At 36.0% G+C, this 20,458-nt stretch overlaps 1 protein-coding gene across 2 annotated transcripts; it reads left to right on the top strand.

Moving 5' to 3' along the window:
• Positions 1-576: 576 nt before the first annotated feature.
• Positions 577-20,212, top strand: LOC113072483 (UPF0505 protein C16orf62 homolog). Of its 2 annotated transcripts, none has more exons than XM_026245477.1 (30): positions 577-650; positions 1,127-1,226; positions 1,594-1,770; positions 2,054-2,170; positions 2,256-2,280; positions 2,906-2,982; positions 3,069-3,197; positions 3,372-3,456; positions 3,697-3,753; positions 3,843-3,939; positions 6,038-6,085; positions 6,174-6,267; positions 6,469-6,669; positions 7,173-7,219; positions 8,564-8,675; positions 8,772-8,888; positions 8,993-9,046; positions 9,129-9,209; positions 9,294-9,356; positions 10,088-10,173; positions 10,295-10,375; positions 10,465-10,528; positions 10,876-10,974; positions 14,397-14,474; positions 16,397-16,511; positions 17,357-17,496; positions 17,573-17,738; positions 18,383-18,501; positions 19,655-19,801; positions 19,878-20,212. In XM_026245477.1, the coding sequence occupies exons 1-30, from the start codon at positions 589-591 to the stop codon at positions 19,974-19,976; spliced, it is 2,937 nt and encodes a 978-aa protein (XP_026101262.1). In that variant the 5' UTR covers positions 577-588; the 3' UTR covers positions 19,977-20,212. The 2 variants fall into 2 exon arrangements, with proteins under 2 accessions (XP_026101262.1, XP_026101263.1); XM_026245478.1 differs by lacking the exon at positions 577-650 and adding an exon at positions 713-872.
• Positions 20,213-20,458: the final 246 nt, after the last annotated feature.

Here is a 20,458-nt window from a genome sequence, read left to right as displayed (position 1 = left end):
TTATTATATTGATTGATTTAGCAACATTAATGTTGAACCTGGATCACAGTATAAAGATGATTCAATAACACATTGAACATTGATTCAACTAATCAAAATGTTGTTTGCAAAAGTGACAATGAACCAACATCATGTTATTTATAACGTTATCTGTCAAATATATTTTTGAGACATTGCGGATGAGCAAATGCTCTAAAAATGTCTTTCACATAAAAATGTGGACATAAAATACACATAATGTATCTTTATTTATCTATATCTGTCTATAGGACTCCCCATAGGTGTAATGGTTTTTATACTGTACAAGCTGTATTTTCTATCGCCCTACACCAACCCACACATAAACCTACCCCTCAGATTTTTTTTTTTTTTTTGCATTTGTACAATTTCTAGAAAAAAAAGAAAAATTTTGTACCCATGGAGACCTCAAATTAGGTCCCCATGTCGACATAAGTAAGTCCTCATGAGATGCTGTGTACTCAATTTTAAGTCTCCAGTGGTAAAGAAAAACCTGTACACAAACACAGCGGAATTTACAGCTTTTTAGAGATAAGTGCATCACTCACAAATAAATGGGTGACTTTTATTATGACACCACGACTCTTACGTCAAACACTTCAGGATCATATGACCATGGCTTCAGTTCAGTGGTGAGAAGTGTTTATATTTTTAAAACATTTTTTGACACTATCAAATTCTAACGCGGCGTTTTTAATTAATATAGAAATAGTGATGAATATGTATTTTGTAAGATATCTGTACTAGCGATAGACTAGAGGAATTTGTACGTTAACTTTTATGATAGCACATTGATGGTAACAAATGTAACGTTAATACCATGTTTCCTTGGTAGCTGCCGTGATACTAAAGGAGTAAGTTACACAGTCGAATACCTTGATATTTATTTATTTTACCTAAAGCTACTTGTGGTATTCCTACCACTGTTTTTAGTCATTCCAACTACACAAAACAATGGTAACGTTACCATGCCCAGAATTGTTTTATTTTTTATGACTCGGTTATTTTTGGTACATTTGTTCGTTTTTCAAGCCCTTTGTTGTTCAGGTTTATGTATTGATACTACTGTCCATATCATCTTTCTGTATATGTTTCGTGTTCTGCACAGGCACTCACGGGCCCGTAAATATGAGGGTGAGTTGCAGATGTGTCGTTTGGAGGTTTCAGCAGTGGACTTCAGTGACTATCATCCACTTAAAGCAATCACGGTACAACTACACCTCTCCTAAAAACTCATTAAATGCTTTCATTCAAAGCAAAAATAAATAAATAAATTATATATATATATATATATATATATATATATATATATTACTGTTGTCTTGTTATTAGAGGTTAAGTCCTAATCACGTAAACAACGTTTGAGTGTGTTGAACAAGAATATGTATTTTCCTTAAATTTCAGATTTTGGTAATTAGAATGAATCGAATCTCTGAACAAAAAGTAGTTATTCAATAGAAGAAAAATGAAAAAATTCTAGAATCAGATTAGACTATATATATATATATATATATATATATATATATATATATATGTATATATAATTTTCTTTTTTTTCTCTCTCTCTCTTTCCAGGTGACAGACTCTAAAGCTCGCCGTGGTGTGCGGAAAGGCAGCACTTCCTCTTCCTCTTCCTCCTCTAGTTCTGTGGTTCTGGATCCACTCAGCTCAATGTTGGATGGGACCGACCCACTATCTCTTTTTGCTGCGGCGTCTCAGACACCAGCTATCCCACACAGCGTCTCTGCTGGGGTAAAATTAACAAAATTCATTCACAAACATAGCGGTAGGAGTATAATTAAATCCATAAATGTACACTAGTACTCTGATAAAATATACTTGTGCAGTATCAGATGGTAATACCATGGTATTTACAGAACATAGCACAGTGCTCAATTAATACCATGGAATTGTTTCAAAGGTACTTTAGAGAATCCTGTGAATACACACATCATGTCTGTGAATACACATCAAACTGATCGACCCATGAAACATTTGTTACTTTTTCACTTTAACTATCACTTTTTTGTTTTAGGAGTTGGGACGTAAACGTAAGGAGAAAGACGAGGAAGTGGGCTCAGACTTTGAGCCATGGTCATCTAAACGTGGAGAGATCCTGTCTAGATTCACCACCACAGAGAAACTGTCTATAGTAGGTGCAGCGCTTTACACCTTTTACTCATCCTGTCAGTCTTTACTTTTGACACACGATAATGGAGCTTTTGTTTCTCTTACAGAATCTCTTCATGGGCTCAGACAAGAGTGAGTTCATCAGTTTTTGAAGACTCTTTTCATTTGTTCTTGCTTTGTAGTTATTCCAGTTGTTGTCCTCCATTAAACCTCCATTAATAAAAGTGAAAAGTGAAAGTGAAAGTGAAGTGACATTCAGCCAAGTATGGTGACCCATACTCAGAATTTGTGCTCTGCATTTAACCCATCCGAAATGCACACACACAGAGCAGTGAACACACACACTGTGAGCACACACCCGGAGCAGTGGGCAGCCATTTATGCTGCGGCGCCCGGGAAGCAGTTGGGGGTTCGATGCCTTGCTCAAGGGCACCTAAGTCATGGTATTGAAGGTGGAGAGAGAACTGTACATGCACTCCCCCCACCCATAATTCCGTCCGGCCCGAGACTAGAACTCACAACCCTTCGATTGGGAGTCCAACCCTCTAACCATTAGGCCACGACTTCCCCTTAATAATCAAATTTCTAAATTGTTATTATTATCATTATTACTGATGATGAAAATAAAAAAACACTTGCAATCCATAACAAAAAACCATAGCTAAATTGTTGGTCCGTCCTGATCAGTGCTGATAAAGTACTGTACAATAACTTAACAAACTTTAATAGGCACATTAACAGTTTGGTTTGTGTTAAGATAAAGCATCCAGTCCCAGCTCAGCGGTGTCCGAGAAGGTGCGCACTCGTCTGGAGGAACTGGATGACCTGGAGGAGGTGGGTCTCATCTGGAGACGTCTTGTGCTTTACCGTTTGTTGGTAGGTATGTTAATGAATATGTTGTGTATTGTGTGTGCCCACAGGGTTCTCAGAGGGAGCTGCTGAACCTGTCCCAGCAGGACTATGTCAACCGCATTGAAGAGCTCAACCAGTCTCTGAAGGAGGCCTGGGGCTCGGACCAGAAAGTCAAAGCTCTGAAAATTGTCATCCAGGTCTGAGGACTGGTGAACACACAAACCAACAGAATACACTCAAATGACATTTTAGCTCTAAAACAAAATGAGTTTTCATAATGCACTTTTCTGGTCTTGTTGTGAATGACAAAAATATATATATATATTTATCAAAATATAGTAAACATTCCTTATGATGTTATTTTGTGTCAGTGCTCCAAGCTGCTCTCCGATACGTCAGTAATTCAGTTCTACCCCAGCAAGTTTGTTCTCATCACAGATATCCTAGACACCTTCGGTAAGAGTTCATCAAAATAATCTTTTTGTTTTTCCATATATATATATATATATATATATATATATATATATATATATATATATATATATATATTTATAAATGGCAAGATTCACCATTTACTTTTGTTAGAGCTGATAAACTACAGCAACATTTTGGGTTACCATGAAAATTGTATTAAAATGCCTCAAGACAAAAGCACAATGTCTGTCCATTGCTCTTGTTGGTGTCATATGTGTACAGGTGGTCTGGTTTATGACAGGATCTGGTCCATGTGTGCTGACCCTCATCCTCTACCAGGTGAAACAAAACGCATCACAGCTCAGCCTATTCTATTACCACATCTGTGACACTTTTAAAATGGATTTTCTCATTAATGTTGTTCTCAGAATCGTTCTCCGCTGATGATGTGAATGACACGGCCAAAGAGACGTGCCTCAACTGGTTCTTTAAGATCGCCTCCATCAGAGAGCTTGTCCCTCGACTGTATCTTTTCAGCAGGATTTTGACACACTTTTCCATGTTCTTATTTCATTATTTAAGCTTTTTCAAGAAGTGTTGACACTAAAAAGATTAAATTAAATAAGCGTGTTAGGACAAACAGCAGTTTTAAAAGCACTAGCACGTCTACTGTTTGGAAAGCCAGTCTACGATGTTTTAATGATTAAGCGTGTAAAGTCGGAAATAGTCCGAAAAATATAATTTGAAAATGCAACAGTATTGAACCTTTTGACAAAATCTAAAAAAGAAAAGAAATGTGTGCTTTTTATTATTATTATTATTATGTTTTTTGATACATCAGGCTTTGTTTGACTCATATTGTATGATATAGAAGAATTTGTAACTCATACTAGTGGAGGAAAAATCTCCTCAAATTTATTCATAGGCCTAAACTGAGCAAAAATATTAAACTTGCAGTTACTTATATTTATATGGCCAGAAAAGTAAGGTCAGATTCTGTTAGCTTTTAAAGGGGGGGGGGGGGGGGGTGAAATGCTCGTTTTCACTCAATATCCTGTTAATCTTGAGTACCTATAGAGTAGTACTGCATCCTTCATATCTCCAAAAAGTCTTTAGTTTTATTATATTTATAAGAGAAAAATAGTCTGTGCCGATTTTTCCCGGAAAAAACAAGAGTGGCTGGAGGCGTGACGTATGGGCGAAGCTAAAGAATCAGGAGCGCCAGTAGGCTTTTGAGTTGAGAGCATGTGGAAGCTGTGACATTACTGTGAGAAAAAAAAAAACATCACCCAAAACAAATTATGGCTAACAGTCAGGTTCAGCGTATATTTATGATCCAGAATCAGATCCCGAGGCTGAAACTGAACGAGAGCAGCAGCAGCAACGACTCGCTCCGAGCGGGGCTCGAACCCGGGTCTCCGGCATGGGAGGTGGACGCACTAACAAGGAGGCAGAGATATTTGAAGCAGTTTTACTCACCGCCTGCGGTTCCAACACATGATCGTGACCCTTTTTCGTTGAGATTGCATCATCCTTAAGAAATAAACAATACGCAAATCCGTCGTCAAACTGGGCCATGTTTGTAAAACAAGCATCTTCGAAATGCAGGGAACAAACAAAAAACTTGCACAACTCCGTCGATGCTCTGTAAAAATAAACTCCATCCACTGGTCCCTTAATGCTGTTTTTTTTTTTTGGTAATCTGTGCAGGTTTGTGAATCGCTCTGATCAGTGAAATGTCTGTGCTCAGCCTCGCTATACGGGCGCGCGGTCTTCCGGGAGACGTGCACTTAGGACCCATATAAGGAAATTCCGCTCCATCTAACGTCAAACAGAGCCATACTCGTAAAAAACTTTCCGAAACTTGTGACAAACCGAAAGAGGTATTTTTGAAACTTTGTCCATGTTTAGCATGGGAATCCAACTCTTTAACAGTGTAAAAAACTCAGTATGCATGAAATAGCATTTCACACTCCCCCCCTCAATGTAATGCAGATTTTCATTTTAAGCAAACAGAATTTCACCTTACCTCTTGGCCATGTAAAGATCAGCTGTTTATAATCAAATCAGATCTTTATAACAGTTTAACAAACTATTTACCTAAAATACATGCATTTAAATATCTCCCTGTTAAACCTCTTAGTAAGATGATATTTAAATGCCTAGTTTTATTAGATGAGTTCTAAATATATAATATTATGTAATACAACGGTTATTGAGAGATATATGTGCCTCAAAAGCTTGATATCATATCATATATCATTTTAACATGATTTCTCTAAACATTATAAATGGATAATAAAGTAAACGTAAGTTGCTTCAGTCTAGTGTTAATCTTGAAATATAACTAACAATAAAAAAGTGATTCTTATGTTTACTTTATAAAGATTTCAGAATGAAAAGATTACAGTTAAAATAAAGGGCCTTTTCGTTGCTGAAAAGGTATCAACTATCAGTCAAAAAGGTGTGTAAAAAGTTTTGTTCATTCTAAGAATGTAAAGGCCTTTGAAATGTGCATGTAAAATTAGATCCAGTCATCTTTATAGGATTAAACTAGTTTATGAGAATAAAAAATCTGAATTGAACCCCAGAATGTAATCGTGAACCCTTGACTTTAGTGCAGATATGTTGAGGCTGCTCTTCTGAAATGCAACCGCTTCTTGACAAAGTCGTACGTATCTGAGCAATGCAACACTTCGATTCATGCAGGTGTTTTTTTAATTTTTATAGGTCACTGATGTCCTCTTTCTGTCCTTCAGTGGGATTCAGGAGACGCTGCAGAGATTGACAGCGATGATCAGGGGAATAGGAGACCCACTGGTGGCTGTGTACGCACGGGCATATTTATGCAGGGTGAAAATAATAATGTTCTTTCATAATATGTATTTTAGCAGGTTTTCCCTACAGCTTCTACTTTTTTTTGCTCTAAGGTGGCGTTTCATGCTTTCAGTTGTTGCATAGTGGATGATAAAACAAGCAAACCCCTGTAGATTCAAATTGAAGGAGGGACCCCAGCCGTATCATAGAGACTCTAGCTCTCTTTCTTTCTCTCAGGTTGGGATGGAGGTGGCGCCGCATCTGAAGGACAGCCTCAATAAGAATTTCTTTGACCTGCTGGCCTCCTTCCGACAGATTCATGGTGAAAGTGTGCAGAATCAGCTGGCGCAGCAGCGGGTGGAGATTCCCATCTATCTGACTCTCTATTCTCCTGCTATACACTGGATCCTGCAGTGTGTGGCATACAGAGCACCAGAGGTACATACATATACCCCACTCAGAGGAAGTGCTTGACTAGTTGTTTCATTTCCATTTAATCCTTTGTTCAATTCAAAGTCAGACATGGACTATTTCTATAGGATAACTCAAACATCTGCCCATAGTTGCAAGGTGTTCTGTTGCATGCTTGGGAGATGTGTAAGGATGACAGCGCTACTGTTAGATTTTTGGTTGTGTGCAATGCTTGCATCTGTTCTACAGTAGGGGTGTGAATTATCACTGCTGATGATCAACAATAATTATTTTATAATTTTTCTTTAAATTAGTTGACTTTCATTTGTATACTGTATGTAGACTATTTAAAAATACATTAATCTTATAACATTTAAAAACATTCATCACCATTGAACAGCATTAAACAGTCATGTTCTGTGCCATTTTGGCATTGGAAAGATGGCTTTTGTAGATGTTGATCATATTTTATTGGTAACAGTCTAAAGTATTCTGATTGATAAATGTGTGATAAAATGTGTCTTTTAAAGGTTCTGCTAACAGAGATGATGGACAGATGCAAGAAGCTGGGCAACAAGTAAGATCTGCTAACTCTTCTGACACCATGAAAAACATGCACAACAAAACAGTGCATCTCTATGAACCCTTTCATTTTTTTGTTTTTTTAATGCTAGGAGAATTCTCATTGTGAATAGGGTTGATGTCTTCTTGTCGTTTAGTTGCATTGGACTTTGTGAGAGCCGGATATTTCTTGATAATTAGTGAGATGCTAAATTATGAAAGAATCCATATTACTATTGCTCATACTTATGAATTTCGGAAGACTGAATATTAAACTTAAGCATGTGTTACGACCGCTAGGGGTCAGCCGCAACAGGAAAAGGAAGAGAGTCTCAGAACCAGAGAGAGGTTGAATAAACAATAATTTATTTACAAGTTGGGACTTAACGTCAGGGGCAGACAAGGCCAAAATAACAAACAAAAATCCTCTTTGTTAACCCTTTTCCTAAATCAAAATTAAAGAAACCGAAAGAAACAAAATACAGATTCAACTTACCTGACTCCCTAAACCCAAAACAATGTGAAAAGTGATATCAAAATAAAATGGCGTCTAACCACCTACGTCCCTCAACTTAACAACAACTAAGATTAACAAAATGTTTACAAGATATATAGATATATATATATATATATATATACAAGTTAACAGCAAACAATTTACAATCAGAATCCAAAATCTTAGTCAATCAGGCTTAGGTCAAGTTAACCGGGAATATCACAGAATTTAGGCAAAGAAAAAACAATATAATATAATTATCACAGAACACAATCGCAACCTTATATACCAACACACTATCTCTCTGGTAAGACACTCAAAAATTCAAATAAACAACAATAACAAGGCAAACAGCAAACTGTGGAGTCACACGCGATGGCACAATCATGGCCCCGATTGAGTGTTTGGGGCAGTCCTTACATCTGGATCAGGTGAAGAGGAGAACCAATCGCAGCCTCCAAAAAATTATCTCCAGGAACCGCCCACCTGAAACAAACATGCACAGAGAACACAAGAGGGCAGAATGGAAACAACCAACAAATGACTTTGGCTCATAACAGCATGTACTTCCTGGATCGGTTGTGCTTTGCTCAGAAATGATGCCTCAAATCTGTTTTGTTAAAGAGAGTAACTTGCAAATTTTGGCCAAAAAAGCCAAAAAAAAAAAAAGGTGAAAAAATCCCATTGAGATGAGATTATCATAGATAAGTTTAGTGGTGGGCTCTTCTGACCATTAAGCAACCCACCCAGAACAGCTTAGCATTGTGGTTATGACTTTGGCATGGCCAAACATCTTCAGAAAATGAAAAAATCTATAATATTGATTTGATATTGAATGTGCAATATTCATTCATTTTCCCATAGTGCTCTCCTGCTGAACTCGGTCATGTGGGCATTCCGGGCAGAATTTGTTGCAATGAGAGCGACAGACTTTATTGGCATGATCAAAGACTGTGATGAAGCTGGATTTCCCAAGGTGACAAAACACACATATAAATCTACAGACAGGCCAAAGGTCTGGTGTATATCAGTGTCTGTGTCACAGTTTATATTCCTGATTGTCTTTTTTCAGCACCTGTTGTTTGCGTCTCTGGGTCGCAGTCTGTCCTGTGCTGACCCTCCAGAGAGCGAGAGACTCTCCATACTCAACGAAGCTTGGAAGGTCGTCACTAAAGTGCGCAGTCCAAGGGTAAACACCTCTGGTGGTCTCTCAGTGGTTTAAAACACACCGTATAGAAAGAGAATATGTAATATGAATTGAATACAAAATGTACTGTGTGTTCTTGAACTCAGGATTACATCAACTGTGCCGAGATCTGGGTGGAGTTTACCTGCCGTCACTTCACAGTGAGTGATCTGCTCTGTTTAGCTCAGACATTTTTGAAATTCTGCCATTTTTAACACATCCTTTCAAATTCGTTCCCTGTAGAAACGGGAAGTGAACACCGTTCTTGCTGACATCATCAAACACATGACTCCAGACAGAGCTTTCGAGGATGCATATCCACAGGTATGCAAGAAACATGTACACAAGTTGATATGAGAAGGTGTCGATGAAGTCCTCGCTATTCATCCCTCTTCCTCTGTGTTTTAGCTGCAGTCGGTGATAAAGAAGATCCTTCCCCACTTCCAGGACTTCTCTGTGCTCTTCTCAATGGTATGACTACAGCCGAAACAGACCTTTAGCAGGGCTGTGCTCCATTCAGATTGCCTTTTGAATTCTAATTCAGCTCTTGAATTTGAATCCTACAGACTTGCTGTTATTTACGTTCAGTGATATGAATGTAATACAATACATACATTTATTATTCATGTATTAACATTTCCATTTCAATTTGGATTACAGTAATGTTTTGATTAAAACTGCAAGTCAATTTAGAGTTAGAAGTGTAGTTTTGATGAATACATTAGGTGTTCCTGTTTGAATAACCCATAAACATGTTGTGATAAACACAACATATGGCAAACATTTGTTTGATACTGTATACTAAAACCTACTAAAATGTGGATTTAATTTATATACGTATAATTTATTTATTTTTATGGTGTTATGGCTAAATTAAAATCGTTTGGTGATTTTTATTTTATTTTATTTTGACAGTACTAAACTTGGTTTAGAGAAAAACCAGACCCAACCAGAATACTAGAATTTGACTAATGTAGTTCTCCCATTGTGTGTTGAATATCTTTCAATTTCAGTTCATTCAGCAAATCACATGTAACTTTGACATACTATTGGGCCAATTTAGCCCAAATTCCTTCATATTTTGCCCCAAATAAATAATTTTACTCTAACTGTAAATGAAAATATCATTAGTAATATAAAAATAGTATAATCATATAAAAATGCTTTATTTTTGCTGATAAATAATGTTTCTATGATTGCAGGAGAAGTTTTTGCCCTTTCTGGACATGTTCCAGAAAGACAGTGTGAGGGTGGAGGTGTGTAAATCCATCATGGAGGTCTTCATCAAGTACGTTTGTCGCTCACTATTCGATATTAGAACTGTGTAGAGAAACAAGTGTTCAAATTCCAGACAGAGGATGGTCATTCTAGTTCTAGGTTAAAGGTTTCTCTCTATATTTTCTGTTTAGACACCAGCAGGAAGCAACAAGAGACCCAGTCATTCTCAATGCACTGCTGCACATCTGTAAGACCATGCATGACTCTGTCAAGTGAGTGGGCTATTTTTTTTAACTGTCTCACCATTTTAAAATTGCGGATTGTTACGCTGACGTGTTTGCATATGGTCTTTGTGTTAAAGTGCTCTAACTCTAGATGATGAGAAAAGATCTCTGTCTCTGCTGATTATTGGATTTATTCGTATGGTGAGTCACCATCTTAAAAATACATCTGATAATGAGCTCTCAGAAAACGTGCTGTTTGCATGAATTGAAAGGTAGTTCACTTTCGAGAGCTCGGCTGACACAAATGGAATCATGTTTTTCAGGACAGTCAGACCATCTGGTTTAATCTCATGAAAATGACCATGTATCGATAGCTTTGCAATATTTAACCTTTAAAATTTTACAAAATTTTAAAAAATTACTATAATGCCAAAACTAAATGGTGACATATCATTTAAACTGTAAACTGGTATGGTCAGAGTCAGCAACTACAACATAACCTAGAGTTTCACAGAATCTTTTTTTATTTTTCTCTCTCTCTACATCAGGTGTCGTTTGGGAGGGACTTTGAGCAGCAGCTGAGTTTCTGTGTGGAAGCCAGAGCAACTTTCTGTAATCTAGAACCTGTCATCATTCACCTGATTCACGTGAGCACCCTGTGTTTTAATGGATGAGTTTTGGTTTTATATCTAGGGATGTGTGCCGAAACCCGGTATTAAACTGGCCCCGGGGCTAAATTATGAAAGAACGTAGCATCAGTAAGATCTGATGCTATACGTTTGTTTTTTTTGGTACTGGAGGGAAAAAAATTAATTTACTATATATTTTTGCTAGGGCTGTCAAATGATTAAAATTTTTAATCAAATTAATCAGAATTTTCAGTGGATTAATCATGATTAATCACTATTTGCAACTACACCTGAATCCTAACCATTTTTTTTCTGAAATGCATACCAAAAGATAAATAACAGGACACAGATACATAATTTTCATGTATTGATTCATCAATATGTGGTTCTTTTTTTCTGAATTTCAAAAGTTTAACATTTACTTAGATCAAATTTGCCTGAGCACTATATCAAACCATGCCCTTTAACTACAGATAGTGTAAGAGTTTTAGGTGAACCAGTGGTTAAATATAGCCACATATCTATGAAATTATGCATAGAGAAACTCGAAAGAATGAACTCAGAAACACAAACATGCGCCACAATCACATAAGCAGCACTCTGGGCACTCTTGTTTTTGGGAGGTGTTCATTTGCTCTGCCACAATACTTTAGGATCGATATTTTCACGTTCTGAAGGCTTCAAGTGCCAGTAAAACCAAGTAAAAATGCATATGCTTTTCCAAACAGCTGTAATTTTCGCTGCATTGCATGTAGGCGTTCTGCGCATGCGCAGTGTGAAACACAGGACGCTATAACACAGTGATCCTCAAATCTGGCTTGCGAGATCCACTTTCCTGGGAAGTTTAGCTCTAACCCTAATCAAACACGCATGAGTTTGCTAATCAGTGTCTTTAGGATCATTAGTAAATCACAGGCAGGTGTGTTTAATTGGAGTCTGCGCTAAACTCTGCATGAAACTCGCGAGCCAGATTTGAGGATCACTGCTATAACAGGAAGAAGAAGCTCCAGCGTATCAACTACCAAAGTCGTCTCTGTTTATCGAGCTTGGCATGAATGTATTTGAGAGTAAATGGGGTAAAACCTTAAGCTTCTTCGGTGTTTTCGTCGTTTTCGATAAGAATACCGTTAAAGTACCGGACCGTTAAGCTGTATCAGTAAGAGTAGTAGGTAACACTTTAGAATACTGTTTCTTACTTACTACATAACTAATAAGGAATTCTTGAAGAACTAACAGGTGATTATTTATTAACACTTAACTCACTACTGTTAACTATTAAGGAAAATGTGTTAATTAATCAGTATGTAATATAATTTTATGATTATGTTAAGTAACAGTTAGCTAATCAATAACTAATGTATTGTGTCATACCTCCTGAAGAACTACTATTAATTATCTACTAGTTAGGGTTCAAGAAAAATAACTATGAAGTAACTACTAATGAACAGTTATACGCAATTACATTGAATTGTGTCCCTTTCACATAAATGTTATTAGCAGTAGTAGTAGTTGTATGAAAATGCAATATTAATAAATGCAATACATTTTATAGAGGTATTGCCTGCGTAGTGAATTGTTTTGTGAGTGTGTTTTGTAAGAAATCAGCTTCCTATAGGAACCCCACCATGACTCCAGTGCCTTGTGATAACTTACCTTAGTTTTTATATTTTATATACAGTACTGTATGTGTGCCTCATCAGCATATACCACATTACCATTAATTCAATTTCTTTATGCAAGGCAAAGCCTGAGGAAAAGTGAAAATACAGGTATCCAATTTGTAATTAATAAAGAATTATTAGATAATTCTTCAAGAATTACTTAGAATCTGAAACAGTATTCTAAAGTGAAAACATAGGGAACCCATTAGTAATTAATAATTAATTATCAAATAATTCTGCAGGACTCATTTTGAACCTGAAACTTTAAGCCTATTCTAAAGTAAAAATATTGGGAACCCATTAGTAATTAATAAAGAATTATCAGATAATTCTGAAGGAAATACTTAGAATCTGAAACAGTATTCTAAAGTGAAAAAATAGGGAACCCATTAGTAATTAATAAAGATTTATCAGATAATTTTGCAGGACTTAGAACAGAATTCTAAAGTGAACCTATTAGTAAATAATAATAAACTACATCATTTTGACTAAAATCTGTTTATTTCAGATGAGAACATTTCTTAATACAGCATATTTTATTCCATTTTAACATGTATACTGCCCACATTTTAACTAATTGAACAAACATTTCATAATCAAAAGTTAAACATTTAGAAGCAAACAAAATCCATATTTCATTTCCATTATAGGCTAATAAGTGGGCTGTAACAAAGTTGCTACTGTAGTAGTACTTTATACTTGTCCTTTTACTCAAGTAATTGTGAAAATGAATAGGCCTACTTATAATTTTACTGGAGTAATATTTTATTGGGGAATCTGTACTTTTACTCAAGTACTTGTGGGACACAGCCTGATTATTATAGTGATTATTTGTGTATAACTGTTCATTAGTAGTTATTTCATAGTTATTTTTCTTGAACCTTAACTAGTAGATAATTAATAGTAGTTCTTCAGGAGGTATGACACAATACATTAGTTATTGATTAGCTAACTGTTACTTAACATAATCATAAAATTATATTACATACTGATAAATTAACACATTTTCCTTAATAGTTAACAGTAGTGAGTTAAGTGTTAATGAATAATCACCTGTTAGTTCTTCAATAATTCCTTATTAGTTATGTAGTAAGTAAGAAACAGTATTCTAAAGTGTTTCCGAGAAGGGTAACCATTAAAACCTTAACGATACCCATCCCTATTTATATCAGGGATTCCCAAACTTTTCTACGCGCTTGAAGTGCCCCCTGAGAATAATTTAACATTTCAGTAATTAGAAAAAAAACAACAACATTTGCATGATCATGGTTATCTGATGTTGGATAAAGGTTACATGACATGCAGGTAAACAAATAAGATATCTAAAAGGTGTTTATTTAATTTTTTATTTTCCCCATTTTCAGTATGTAATAAATTATTAGCTTTTCATCAACTCACAAACTCCAGTTTGGGAAAACCTGTATTATACAAATACCTCACAATGTGAGTGAGTTTTTGTTATCTGCAAACATCTGTATTTTCATGTCAGTGTATGTGTTTACATCCATGTACAGTACTATAATGTTTTTGTAGTAAATGTATCTCTTCCATCAAGGTCACTTAGCAGCCTGCATCTCATGCGCTCATGATATCTGTGGGTCCTGACAGGGTCCTGATAGAGGGCTTTATTAAAACACGTTTTTTCAGATTCAGTCCTCTACTGTCAGTCCTGTGTCTTAATCTAGTAAACAGATTGAACCTACATGTTGTTAAGTCTTATGTAAGACTAATGGAGTGCTGGTGAAATGTCTGATGATGATATGATTGTTTCTTATACAGACTGTGAATCAGTTAGCAATGGAGACCAGATGCGTAATGAAAGGCAATCACTCACGAAAAACGGCTGCTTTTGTCAGGGTTCGTTTTATTCTCTCTATACCTTTACAGAATTTTAATGGTTAAATCCTATGAGGAACATTTGCTAAATTGTATTTTTGAATTGTAAAAAAAAAAAAGTGTGTATATATATATATATATATATATATATATATATATATATATATATATATATATATATATATATATATATATATATACATTTATATATATATATATAGATTTATATATATATATATATATATATATATATATATATATATATACATTTATGAGGTGCCAAACAGGAAATAATTATCTAAAATCTGAATATATAAATGTAAATCTGAAAATACAGTTATATCCAAGAATACAGATACAAACCTGAAAAAAAAATATAAGTAAATCTGAATATATAAAATACATCTGAATGCATGTCTCTGTATATTCAGTTTTACATTTATATATTCAGAGAATAATTATATATTTTCAGGTTTGTATCTGTATTCTTGGATATAACTGTATTTTCAGATTTACATTTATATATTGAGATTTGTGTATATTTGTGGTATATTCAGATTTACTTTTATATATATTCAGATTTACATTTACATATATTCAGATTTACATTTATATATTCAGATGTGTATGTATGTATGTGTGTGTGTGTATATATATATATATATATATATATATATATATGCGCCTTATGCGTTGTTGGGGACGTTTTTGTCCACTAGGGGGTAAAGTTGAGTCTTATTTTGGCCACAACTTTCTCTGTGTTTGAGCTACTGGAATGATTTTTGGTGACAAATCTTATTTTGACCCATATTTTGGGAAAATGCTTTGAATTTTTTCAAAAACTCAACAGTACACTGTGGGCAAATTCACTACCCTTTCGAGTTGTTCGTGGATGAAAACATCCACTAAATTAACCTGCTGTAAAAATGTACCAGATAAATATTTTTTCATTTTTTTTTTGCATAACTCAATTAATCAACCTCAGTCCTGATCAAAACTACCAAATGTTTAAAAAAAATGCCAAATTTTTTAATTAACAAATTCATAAATGATGTCACTGATTTGGGAAAACCCCCCCCACAAAATTACATATTTTCAATATAAAAAGTGATTGTGGACTGGATATTTTTTTTTACCTTTTATCAAAGTCTTGGGCATGTCAAAGATTAGTAACAAAATTGGCTTTGATGCATTGTTAGTTTTTGTGCAGCATTAGATTTAAATGTTTTCTCCCTAATTAGTTGTTGGTGGCTGTTTTTGCCCCATTGACTTCCATTATAACGACATTTTTTGATTGCAAAGCCATGACACCATATAATCATGCATTCTTGATTGTTTGTGGTTTTCCCTTTTGGGAAGAGGTAAAATTTTTTATTTTTACAGTTGATCACTAGGTGGGACCATTAACCCTTTAGATAGGCCTGTGCAAAAAAAAGGCTTAGTTTCTGGCTTGTATATGGAGTTATATGGAGTATAATAGCAAATTATATGGAGTATAATAGCATAAATAACAGATTTATGCAAAAAAAAAAAAAATGAATCTGATACATTTTTACAGCAGTTTAATTGAGTTGATGTTTTCACCCCGAACATAACGAAAGGGTAGTGAATTTGAACAATGCACAAGGGATATATATATATATATATATATACATTTATTTATTCATGGCTATAACTGTATATTCAGATTTACATGTATACATGCAGTTCTTCTATATATTCAGATTTGTATCTATATATTCATGGTGTATATTCACATTTTAAGTTCATATATTGAGATTTACATATTACATTTATGTATTCAGATTTTACATAATTATTTCCTGTTTGGGTGCCTCATAACATGTATATGTGTACATACATTCTCCCTAATAATGTTGGATCTCTTCATTATCCCATTTTATTCCATGATTAAGTTTTTGCTGCCTGTTGTTTATTTGCAGGCGTGTGCTGCCTACAGTTTCATCACCATTCCGTCCCTCACCAGTATCTTCAACCGTCTCAACCTCTATCTGCTCTCTGGAGAGGTAGCGCTGGCCAACCAGTGTCTGTCCCAGGGTGAGTGCTACAGCCTCCCTCAGACTGAAGATGCTCTTGTACATCCTTCTTCCAGCCTCTCATGGAGAATGATAATTAAAACACACTACTGTTCAAAGGTTTGGCATCTTTAAGATTTTATAAAGAAGTCTCATATGCTCAACAAGGCTGCGTTTATTTGATTAAAAATACAGTAGAAACATTAATATTGTCAAATAAAAAGTCATTTATTCCTGTGATAGAAAAGATTAATTTTCGGCAGCCATTACTCCAGTCTTCATGATCTATCAGAAATTATTTTAATATGTTGATTTGGTGCTCCGTAAACTATTCTTTGCTGCGGAATATTTTTGTGGAAACAGTGATAAATTATCTTTGACGAATAGAAAGTTCAAAAGTACCACATTTATTTAAAATAGAAGTCTTTACAGTAATGGTTGATCAATTTAATTTTGTCTGTACTGAATAAACCTATTCATTTCTTAAAAAATAAAATTTCTTGAAACTTTTGAAAGATTGATACTACAAAATATTAAGCAAAAAAAAAAAAAAAAAACATTTCAACATTGCTAATAATAAGAAATGTTTCTTGAGCACCAAATCAGCCAATTATGATGATTTCCGGAGGCTCATGTTTGAAACTGTATTAATATATAAACAATATTTCACAGTATTACTATTTTTTTTACTGTTGATCAGATAAATGCAGCCTCGATGAGTTCTTTCAAAAGATCCTAAAGATTTCAAACTTTCAGACATTTGCGTTCAAAACTGACTTCAGATCAGTGTGAAGAGCAGTCTCTGCCATGATCAGCTGAGTTTGGAAGATTTGATATTGAATGTAAAAACTTGTGTCCATTTTTCAGCGGATGCGTTTCTGAAGGCAGCAGTCAGTCTTCTGCCAGAAGTCCCACGAACCATCAGCATTGAGGGTAAACAGCGCTCATCTGAGCCCTTCCTCCTCGAATTCATCAACAACTTCTTCTCCACGCTGCTCGTAGTGCCGGTAATGCATAAATAAATATTTGCAAGAGTGCTTTATCCTCATCTCTCTAAGTGCGATGGTTGACTTGGTCTCGTAGGATCATCCGGAGCAGGGTGTGCTGTATCTGGTGCGAGGGCTGTTGAATATGGTGCAGGACTACACCTGGGAGGACAACAGTGATGCTAAGATCCGCGTCTACATCAGCGCTTTACCATTACTAGCAGCAATGAGCCAAGAAAGCTATCTCTACACCATTCCTAAAGGTACCGCAGTGAATAAATACAGACATGTTCTCTAAAGCCTCTTTCACACTGCGATTTCGGCAAATACACGGGTAAGGTTTTCCGGCAATTGTTCCCGGGTCGCTAGATTTTGCACTTTCACACTGCCAGTGATTACCCGGGATATGTGCGTGCTTTCACACACAACCCGTAAAGATCCCGTAAACGACACGTGACATCAGGGAGTGACGTGTAATGTACGAGTTGAAAACGTCAGGCACATTATACTTTCACTGAAGCTGGCGAACGATCTCGGCTCCAGCGCGGAAAGTGAGGAACTAACTGATCTCTGCTTCATTACGGTTTTCACATATTCTTTTGTCGCAAATGTTGATCTTCCTTCAAAACAGCCGGTAAAAGAGTCGCGCGATAACGAGCATCATCACTTCGACACGGCATTAGATCTGGCTTTTGTTCACACAGCGCTCGTCCCGGGATTGAACCCGGCAATGTTACTAGGTCCCCGACCCAGGTTCAATGCCGGAATCAATCCCGGGACGTGTTTGCTTTCACACATAAGGCGACCTAAGTCCGACGTGCAGTGTGAAAGGGGCTTAATAAACACAACAGCTTAAGGTCTTTCTGGCATTGAAGTGGAACTGTAAGCATGTGTGTTCTTGTTGCAGTGGATTCCAATGAAACCCTCTATGGAGGAGATCCCAAATTCATCGCAGAGATCAACAAGCTGTGTGAGACTCTGATCGGACAGGTTCTGGATCATTTGAAGGGTCTGGGCCGAGATGAGGTGAGATTCTGTCTCTAAATGAAGCTGGACTCTTAAGACACAATTAGACATTTTTGGATGTCTCTGGAACGATCAAGGTATAGACAATTTTAGGATTTATATAACAATACAAAAAGTATAGTGTTCAAAATGAAAGTATTGTGACACTTTATATTATATACCGTATTTTCCGGACTATAAGTCACACTTTTTTTCATAGTTTGGCTGGTCTTGCGACTTATAGTCAGGTGCGACTTATTTATCAAAATTAATCTGACATGAACCAAGAGAAAACATTACCTTCTACAGCCGCGAGAGGGCGCTATGAAAACATAGAGCGCCCTCTCGCGGCTGGAGACGGTAATGTTTTCTCTTGGTGCTTGGTTCTAAATAAATGCGACTTATAGTCCAGTACGACTTATGTTTTTTTCTTCATCATGACGTGGCTGGAGACGGTAATGTTTTCTCTTGGTGCTTGGTTCTAAATAAATGCGACTTATAGTCCAGTACGACTTATGTTTTTTTCTTCATCATGACGTGGCTGGAGACGGTAATGTTTTCTCTTGGTGCTTGGTTCTAAATAAATGCGACTTATAGTCCAGTACGACTTATGTTTTTTTCTTCATCATGACGTATTTTTGGACTGGTGCGACTTATAGTCCGAAAAATACGGCATATTATAATATATCATTTTTGTAGAATGTGAAAATAACGAGAAATCATTTTTGAAAGTTTGAAGGCACGGGTCACATAGTGTTTGCCGATTAATCACCAATGATACTTATCGGTTATCAGTAAAAATCAGAGCCAACGGTTGTTTTTTTAGTTCACCGTGTTCTTTGTGACCAGTTTCTGTGTGACCAGACCGACCAATTTAGACCAATTTCAGTGACCAAAAAAAAAAAACACCCAACAGTTTTAAAGTATTCCACTTTTACAGAGTAAAATGTTCATGCCGAACCAGTACAACATAAAAAAAAATATATATATATTTTTTTAATTTATAGAGCATCATTATTTGTTTGCAGGTGCCACTTGACATTTAGACATTTTAAGCATCCAAATATAGTTTGGAGCCACATTGTCAGAACAATCAAACGTGTATTTTCAATAATTGTATCATGTATGATTTAGCATGGCTGTAGGTGTGATAGCTTATTTCTGTGTGTTTCAGGGAGTACGCAGGCAGGGCAGTCTGGCTTTCTCTCTGTTCGGCTGTTTGTTGGCTCATGGTGATCTACGCAACAACAAACTCAATCAGCTGGCTGTCAACCTGTGGAACCTGAGCCACAAACATGGCTTCTGTGACACGCGCACGTCGGTTAGTCGTACGCACAATCGCACTTGCATTCAGCGGCAAGTACAAAGCCTTAACCTCTTTCTGTCCTTCTCTCCAGGTTCGGACTCTCGAGTACATCAAACATCAGGCGCAGCTGGCAGACTTGAGCCATCTGTCTGACATGACGACACGTCTGTCTCTCCAGTCCAGAGCCTGACGCGCTCGTGGAGACATTCTGTCAGAAACCCTGACACCGTTTGACATGCATATATCTAATAGTGATATTGAAATGATTACTGAAACTAACCTGTAGTTTCCTATTGGCTCAAAATTCTACAGTCTAGGCTAAAATCTAATATTATTTGTCATATCACTTTGCACTTGTTTTTGTACAGTTTGTTTTTTCCTAACCAGGTCCTATGTAATTAAATGCATTAAATCATGTACTTTCTGGCTTGTGTTCAATTCCGTGTTGGCTGCAAAAGTCATCCCTGTGGCTGTTATTGCCATTGCATTGGTGTATTAATTAACTATCTGTGATATTTAAGAAAGCCTCCATTACCTACAACAGTTTTCCAAAGCAATGCCCATATAGCTAATTGGATATTGGTTGATATTAACCAATACTGCTGTACAACCCCATAAAGTCATAACTAGTAACAATTGTTAGATCATGTTGGGTTTAAGCTCTACAGGAAT

Source organism: Carassius auratus, unplaced genomic scaffold (genome assembly GCF_003368295.1).
Source record: "Carassius auratus strain Wakin unplaced genomic scaffold, ASM336829v1 scaf_tig00009130, whole genome shotgun sequence".
In the NCBI taxonomy this organism is placed as follows: domain Eukaryota; kingdom Metazoa; phylum Chordata; class Actinopteri; order Cypriniformes; family Cyprinidae; genus Carassius; species Carassius auratus.
This window is presented reverse-complemented; position numbering and strand designations above follow the sequence as displayed.

What these genes read in the sequence shown, in the direction of transcription:
- LOC113072483 (XM_026245477.1), top strand. Translation starts at nt 589, where the DNA reads ATGACACCACGACTCTTACGTCAAACACTTCAGGATCATATGACCATG. An exon ending in AGATATCCTAGACACCTTCG is followed by an intron (nt 3,457 to 3,696) that starts GTAAGAGTTCAT and finishes ATATGTGTACAG; the next exon opens with GTGGTCTGGTTTATGACAGG. An exon ending in TCATCATTCACCTGATTCAC is followed by an intron (nt 10,975 to 14,396) that starts GTGAGCACCCTG and finishes TTTCTTATACAG; the next exon opens with ACTGTGAATCAGTTAGCAAT.